The sequence below is a fragment of the Galeopterus variegatus genome, unplaced genomic scaffold (assembly GCF_000696425.1).
Source record: "Galeopterus variegatus unplaced genomic scaffold, G_variegatus-3.0.2 Scaffold9382, whole genome shotgun sequence".
Lineage (NCBI taxonomy): Eukaryota > Metazoa > Chordata > Mammalia > Dermoptera > Cynocephalidae > Galeopterus > Galeopterus variegatus.
The window spans coordinates 54,105-62,449 of record NW_007735493.1 but is presented as its reverse complement, the minus strand read 5'-3'; the positions used below and the strand labels follow the sequence as shown (position 1 = coordinate 62,449).

Genomic DNA, 8,345 nt, shown 5'->3' with positions numbered 1-8,345 from the left:
GATTACTCAAAGCCCATCTCTACTGAGCAGTGAGAGGCCCCGAAGTGGTTAATCTCCCTTTCGGACACTCAAGCGAGAGCCATCCCTTCCTTGGGAAATTAACGCTGAATTGGGGTTCTCTCCCTGCATTTATTTTCCAGACCAGGAAGTTACAGGAAGAGAAGAAAAGGTGTAGTTATAGTTTAACGATCTAGGCTGGTAACTTTCAGTGAAACAAGCCAGATGATATTTCAGTAAGGCTATTAAGTGGTCCTATCAAGAACAGTTTGATCTTAGCAAACATTCCTTCCTATAGCAATTCTCAGTATCTTTACATAACAATCAGCATCTAGTCTGTCTTTGAGCCAGCAACCTGCTGTGCCGCAATCCTTATCTTGCAACAGAGACTTATAGCCTGAGGGAAATTGGCTTTGGAAAACCAGGCCCTGTGAGGTACATATGCTTTATAGTATATTCCACACAAGTTAATATTCAAACTGTTGATACATAAGATACTTTGCAGCTATGCCAAAAAAAAAAAAAATGCAGTGGACTATGTCCCTACCTATGATCTGGTTATCAATTTTATATTCTCATCACATCACTGTTACAATTACAAAGTAGGTCTAATCATCATAGAGAGGTAAAGAGATTCTGATACAAGCAAACTTTATTAAATGACACTTGCTTGCCACTTTAGCAATTGGCAAAAATAATTTAGGAAGTTTGTTTCCTGTCTCCCTTCTGACATGCATTCAGTAGAAGCTTCTTCATGAATTGCCACTTCTAAGGACTGATTTTTTTAATCTGCTGATTTCTTTTGTGTATTTGGCCAAATCTAAATAGTAAATAAGTAAAATGGAAATAATGTTGGTATTTGTCCCAAAAGTATCTTACAGAGGCTTCAAAGTCGTTTTGTTTTTACCTCCTTTAGGAAATGAAAATGGGTCTTCTGAAAACACATTGAAACCTTATTTGAAAAAGGAAGGCATCCATTTATAATTTAGGACATGTATCCCAAGGCTCAACTGCTTTCTCCTTCAGTAGATCATCTGGCCATCTTGCATACAATCTTCTCTTTGAATGCTTTAATCTGTGTGATATAACATACCTGAATTTTTACCTATTAGTTTGAATCTATGTGGAGGCAGGAAGGGAGAAAACTTTTTTTACTGTTTTGTTTTAATTAATTTATATTATTACTTTTTTTACATTCTAAGATGTTACAGAGCAGTTGGGGGGGAGGGGGAGACAAATGGGAAGGAAAATAGGGTAGGAGGAGAAGGAAGGCGGGGTGTGGTGGAGGCCTATGGCACCCCGCTCATTCCGTCAGGGGAGGCCAGAGGGCTTCCAGCAGCGGCCTGGTCCTTACTGGGCTGGATGCAGATGTCAGGGGTGTGTGGCTGAAGCCCTCGGCCCCCCAGCACCCCGGCTTGGGAGCCCAAGGTGTTTCCCGTAGCGGCGCAGTGAGAAAACTTTTCTTCCAAGAAATTCACAGAGATCTGGCAACTAGCAAACATGCCATTTAAGTATTTCAGCTGGAGCCTTGACTAATGTTACTTTTACCAGTATTTTTGAAGGACTGAATTCTTTGTTTTGATTCAGGTGGAAAAAGAGGTTGATCACAGGATTCAGAAAGTGTATAAGACCTACAATGGAACCAACCCTGATGCTGCCAGCCGGGCTATTGATTATGTACAGAGACAGGTGAGCTTTCTTGAGGCAATGTTTTTTTTTTTGGAGGGCCAATCACTGTTAGGTCAACACTAAACTAACCCAGCTATTACTATGTAAATCAGCCATGTACCTTCACTGCCATGGTTAACCTCCTGATGCATACATTATTTTTCCCCAACCTTCACCATTGAAAAGTTGATTCCACTAGCACCTAGTCAAAGCCAGATAAGAAGCATCTCGAACTTTTTTATCATCTAACTCCCCACCCCATATCTGCCAAAATAACTAGCCAGAGAGATGATAATGGAAGAGGTATGTGCCACAGGAAAGGCGAGAGTCCAGATGGATTCTAGGGGAGGTAGGAGGTCTACATATAACTTTAGAAAACAAGATCAGTAAAGGCAAGACAAAACTGTAATTTTCAAAAAAAGTATATATATAAAAAAACGGACAATTTGAAGCATACGTGAATGTAGAGAGAATGGGATAATAGATCTTTGTACCCATAACCCTGACTCAAAAATCACCAATTTTTTGTCAATCTTGTTTCATCTATTACTCCTACATATTTTGTGCTTGATTATCTTAAAGCAAACCCCAGACATTTCAGATAAAACATTTTAAACACTTTGTCACTAGAAATAATATTTAACNACCTACAATGGAACCAACCCTGATGCTGCCAGCCGGGCTATTGATTATGTACAGAGACAGGTGAGCTTTCTTGAGGCAATATTTTTTTTTTTGGAGGGCCAATCACTGTTAGGTCAAGACTAAACTAACCCAGCTATTACTATGTAAATCAACCACGTACCTTCACTGCCATGGTTAACCTCCTGATGCATACATTATTTTTCCCCAACCTTCACCATTGAAAAGTTGATTCCACTAGCACCTAGTCAAAGCCAGATAAGAAGCATCTCGAACTTTTTTATCATCTAACTCCCCACCCCATATCTGCCAAAATAACTAGCCAGAGAGATGATAATGGAAGAGGTATGTGTCACAGGAAAGGCGAGAGTCCAGATGGATTCTAGGGGAGGTAGGAGGTCCACATATAACTTTAGAAAACAAGATCAGTAAAGGCAAGACAAAACTGTAATTTTAAAAAAAAGTATATATATAAAAAAACGGACAATTTGAAGCATACGTGAATGTAGAGAGAATGGGATAATAGATCTTTGTACCCATAACCCTGACTCAAAAATCACCAATTTTTTGTCAATCTTGTTTCATCTATTACTCCTACATATTTTGTGCTTGATTATCTTAAAGCAAACCCCAGACATTTCAGATAAAACATTTTAAACACTTTGTCACTAGAAATAATATTTAACTTGAAACCAGATATATTTTTAAAATTATTTAATTAATTATTTTTTGGGTGGCTGGCTGGTACAGGGATTGATCCTTGGACCTTGATGTTATCAGCACCATGCTCTAACCACCTGAGCTAACTGGCCAGCCCAGAACCAGATATTTAATGTGAAAGATATGAAGATTTTTCCTTAGCTAGAAACTACCCCTTGTAGGCAATGTGCTTTTCATGTGGAGGTTCTAGAGTTAGCTGCATGTTGCTATTTAAATTAAAATTTAAAATTCAGTTTCTTAGTCACACTAGCCACATGTTAAGTGCTCACTGTAGCCTCATATGGCTAGTGACTACTATATTGGACCATATAGACATAGAACATTTCTATCATTGTAGAAAGTTCTATTGGACACCACTGATCTTTAGTGACTTATCTTAAAGGTCTATAGTACATGAAATTCTTAAGTTCAACCCAGGTATATGTGTGTTGTGAGGAATAATATGTCTGTTCTCTTCTCTAGCTGCACTGTTGTGGAATTCACAACTACTCAGACTGGGAAAGTACAGACTGGTTCAAAGAAACCAAAAACCAGAGTGTCCCTCTTAGCTGCTGCAGAGAGACTGCTAGCAGCTGTAACGGCAGTCTGGCCCATCCCTCCGACCTCTACGCTGAGGTAAGTCTCTTGGCCAAGGCTAGTCTAGTCTGATAACCTGTTTTTCAGCGTGTCTTATCACTGCATGGAACTTGTATTTCTGTCCCTTTTTGCTTGTCTTTAATGCCATTTTGTTTTACTGTAAATTATTTTTAAATGCATTGTCTTTTACTTTAATTACATACCCATAAGTTGCTCTAATCATGTAATCTTTTTTCCCCTTTTAGTTTCTGTCATTTCCATTTCTGTCAATGATTAGTAATCTATGACTGCAGCTTTCACTTTTAAAAAAGACTTCTAATGAGGATGGCTGTATATGTTACAGGGATGTGAGGCTTTAGTTGTGAAGAAGCTACAAGAAATCATGATGCATGTTATCTGGGCAGCACTGGCATTTGCAGCTATTCAGGTAAGCACAGCTAGCCAAGGTTATCAGAATAAGCTGGTTCTCTGATATCAGCCCTGAATAGTTTGAAGCACTAAGTGTATAGTGAATCTTCGTGTATATAGGTAACTTGGAAGGGATTGAGGTGCCAGCCATCAGTTTCCAATATCTTGCTTTTCTTGTGTCTAGACCCAGACCCAGAATGGTCTAAAGAAGTCCTGGGTGCGGAGAGTCCCTATGTGAGAGGGTTCTTTGCCTATTTTCTTGCCTTGATTAGTGAGTGACCTGTTCAAAATACAAACTGTTGCCATAATGTATTCTTGGAAGGTGTTATATTTATTTTATTTTTTAGTTTTTCTCCTTTTATTTTTTTAGGGATATGCACATTTATTTGTTCAAATAACAAATAGATAAACTGAATAACGGATGAATAATAAAATACTGCATAGAAAGTAGGGCTTCAGTTTTTCACAAAAACTGGAGATGTAAAGCATTAAAATTTACATATTTTATAATCTCTACAATTATTTGAAATAGCTCTCTAAAGTCTTCCCAAGGCATGCAAATGTCAAATTAATTTCAACTGAGGGAGATGAATAAACTTTTCAAAAGCAAATTAATTTCTAAGCATATCAACAACTACATGTAATTAAAAAAAATCAAGAACAGAAATTAAATATCTAAGTTTAGCAAGATAAATTTCATAAAAAATAAATACGTAATTAAAATCAAGAACAGAAATTAAATATCTAAGTTTAGCAAGATAAATTTCATAAAAAATAAATAAAACAATATAAACACAAGGCCACTTCAAAAAGTTTGTGGAAAAATAGAATTGAAAGATAACGGAAATCTTTCCATGATCTTTTTTTGTTTTGTTTAAATTTTTCCTTTTTTTTTTTTTTAAAGACTGAAATCATAGAAAATGTGTTCTCTGACCACAATAACAGAAGGAAATTTAGGAAACTCACAAATGTGTGGAAAGTAAACAACACTCTCCTAGATAAACAATGGGTAAAAAGAAAAGTCACAGGGAAATTAGTACTTTGAGATAAATGTTAAAGTGCAATATATCAAAATTTGTAGGATGCAGGGCTCATGCAGTTCTTAGAAGAAAATTTATACTTGTAAACACTGATATTAAAAGTAAGAAAAATCTCAAAATCAGTAATGTCAACTTTTGCCTTAAGAAAATAGAGGTAGAGAGCCGGCCCGGTGGCGCACTGCTGCAGTGCGCCGCTTGGGAGCGCGGTGGCACTCTCGCCGAGGGTTNAAAAAAAAAAAAAAAAAAAAAAAAAAAAAAAGAAAGAAAAAGAAAATAGAGGTAGAGCAAACTAAACCAAAAGCACATATAAATAGGAAATAACAAAGATTACAACAGAAGTATATGAAATAGGGAAACAATAGAGAAAATCAACAAAACCAAAAGTTGGTTCTTTAAAAAGGTCAACAAAATTTGCAAACCTTTATCTAGACTGACCAAGAAAAAAAGAGAGAAGACTGGAATTACTAAAATCAGAAATAAAGTAGAAGCATTATTACATTGTCATGGCTTTTTGTGGTGGTAAAATTTAGTTTCTTTCTCTTTCTCTTATTTGCATTTTTGTTCTACCAGTGGATTTTGTTTGTGCTCATGTACTCATGGTAGTGATTATTGTTTTTTGGATTCCAGATGCAGGATTTCTTTGAAGATTTCTTTCAGGGCTGGTTGTATGGTGGTGAACTCCCACAGCTTTTGTTTGTCTGGAAAATAAACTATTTTCCCTTCAATTCTGAAGGAGAGCCTTGCTGGGTATAGTATTCTTGACTCCCAGTTTTTTTTTTCTTTTAGTATTTGAATATATCATCCCATTTCCCTGGCTTTGTGGTGGTAAAATTTAGTTTCTTTCTCTTTCTCTTATTTGCATTTTTGTTCTACCAGTGGGTTTTGTTTGTGCTCATGTACTCATGGTAGTGATTATTGTTTTTTGGATTCCAGATGCAGGATTTCTTTGAAGATTTCTTGCAGGGCTGGTTGTATGGTGGTGAACTCCCACAGCTTTTGTTTGTCTGGAAAATAAACTATTTTCCCTTCAATTCTGAAGGAGTGCCTTGCTGGGTATAGTATTCTTGACTCCCAGTTTTTTTTTTCTTTTAGTATTTGAATATATCATCCCATTTCCCTGGCTTGTAGAGCTTCTGTTGAGAAGTCTGCTGTTAGTCTGATAGGGGCTCCCTTAGAGATGACTTGATGCTTTTCTCTTCTTTTAAGATTCTCTCTTTGTCTTTGAGCTTTGCCACTTTGACTGTAATGTGTCTTGGAGAGGATCTTTTTGGGTTGAATCTGTTTGGGGATCTTTGAGCTTCCTGGATCTGAAGGCCCGTGTCTCTCCCTATACCTGGGAAGTTTTCCATTATTATTTTGTCGAATAGGTTTTCCATGCCTTTTCCTTTCTCCTCCCCTTCTGGAACACCCATAATTTGAATGTTTGTGCACTTAAGGTTGTCTGCTGGCTCTCTTAGATTTTCTTCATATTTAAAAAAATTTTTTTCCTTTTTTTTTGTCCACCTGGGTTATTTCAAAAAGACTATCTTCAAGATCAGAAATTCTTTCTTTGTTGGGCTGCAATGGTTCCACTTGCTATAGCAATTGCCAGGGTGAAAGGAGGCCACACCAAATGGTGGCTGTTTAAGTTCCCCACCCACATGGTCCACACAAGATGGTGCCTAGAGGAAGCAAAGGGGAAGTGTCACTTTTAGTTCTGCAAAAATTTTTATTGGTAGTTGCGCTTTTCCGTGCGCTGGTGATCAGTGCATGATCAGTAGGCTAAGCATAGGAAAGTAAAGCGCGTGCACATGTGACCTTTCCAGTGATTGGCTCTCAGTGTGGAAATCCCCACTTGCTTAGATATAAATACAAGTGCTTAAAAGACAATAAACGGAACTGCTTGATGGACCCCCCGCCGCGTCTGAGTGTTCCTTTGCGGGCTGAATAGGCGGGCGGTGCACTCACCCACCTTCGGGGATCCTTCTTCGGCTTGTGCCGCAGAAGGCAACTTATCTGGTCCTGCCTGGGGGGATAGGGAGTCTGCCGGGGATCACTCGGTGGCCACGGCCAGGGAAATCCGGAGCCCGGGCCTGGCTGACTGAGAGCACCCCAACATTTCTTCTGCTTGTTCTAGCCTGCCACTTATGCTTTCAGTTGTGTTTTTTATTTTGTTGAGTGAATCTTTCAGTCCCATGAGTTCTGCTACAGTCTTAAGGTATTAATCTCTTTGTAAATTTCGTCCTTCATATCCTGGGTTTTTTTCTCATTTCAATATGTTGTCTGAGTCTTCTTGTATCTCAGTGAGTTTCCCTAAGATTGTTGCTTGGAGTTCCTTTTCAGTCATTTCAATGGTTTTCTGCTCTGTAGGTCTGGTATGTGAGAATTACTATATTCTTTTGGTGGTGTCATATTTTATTGGGTTTTCCTAGTTCTGTACATTGATGTCTGGTCATCTGGTGGAGCAGTTGCTTTTTCTGTTACTTTGGAGTGGGCTTTGAGGAGAGAGATGTCCTCTACTTTTTCCAGTGTCTGCTGGTGACTCTCCTTGTGTCAGCGCAGTCCAGTGTCTGCTGGGCAACCTACATGGTGGAAGTGGCTGCTGCTGTGGCATCAACTACTTTTTTGGCAGCCATGGATGGCTGTGGTGGGCCACTCAGGTGGAAGTGGTGTTTTCAGCATGCTCTCTTGCCTGCTTTTAGGCAGGAGGTACTGCCCTCGGCTCTTTGCCTCAAGCCCCAGGTGGTCCATGGCACCTTGGGAGGTGTTTTAGTGGAACTTCACAGAATTTTTAAAAATCATAATGCTTTATTTCATTTTGGAAATGGAAAGCTTTATTTCAGTCTTTCTGTGTACTATTTCTCTACATTAATTTCTGTTTTCCGGTTTTCAAGGGTTTTATGCATTTATATGCCTAATTCAAGAACTGGTACTATAATACTAGTCTCTTATTCTAAGAGTAACAATTTTATTGCTTTACAGAAAATACCTTCCAGGTAAAACTAAGATTCTAGCTTCTTCTATATTTGTTGACTTAGTTTTTTCAGACTGACAATCACCAAGGAGTTAGTGACATAATTTGACACATATGGCAGTGTGCCGTGCCTTTGGTATCCGAGGGGACCTGTTTTCCCAGCTCTTACTAGTGAAAACTGTCTTTTTCTTCCCCTAATAATAGTTTGTGCAAAGTAGCTAGTAACTGCTTAATCACTTCTCACTCTGTCTGCTCCCAGCATCCTCTTTCCCCCGAAACACACATCCTTATCTCTCACCCCGCCTAAAAACAAATAAGACAATCATTCCCCCCCCCCCCCC

General features: G+C 38.5%; 1 protein-coding gene across 1 annotated transcript in view; it reads left to right on the top strand.

The window, feature by feature from the left end:
* TSPAN3 (tetraspanin 3) overlaps positions 1-8,345 on the top strand; it is a gene marked incomplete at its 5' end in the record, with an annotated part of 18,359 nt that overhangs the window by 1,874 nt on the left and 8,140 nt on the right. Inside the window, 3 exons of the mRNA XM_008593597.1 lie at positions 1,585-1,686; positions 3,490-3,642; positions 3,947-4,030. Of these exons, the coding sequence (XP_008591819.1) occupies positions 1,585-1,686; positions 3,490-3,642; positions 3,947-4,030 (339 nt within the window). The remainder of the gene's footprint in view (positions 1-1,584; positions 1,687-3,489; positions 3,643-3,946; positions 4,031-8,345) is intronic.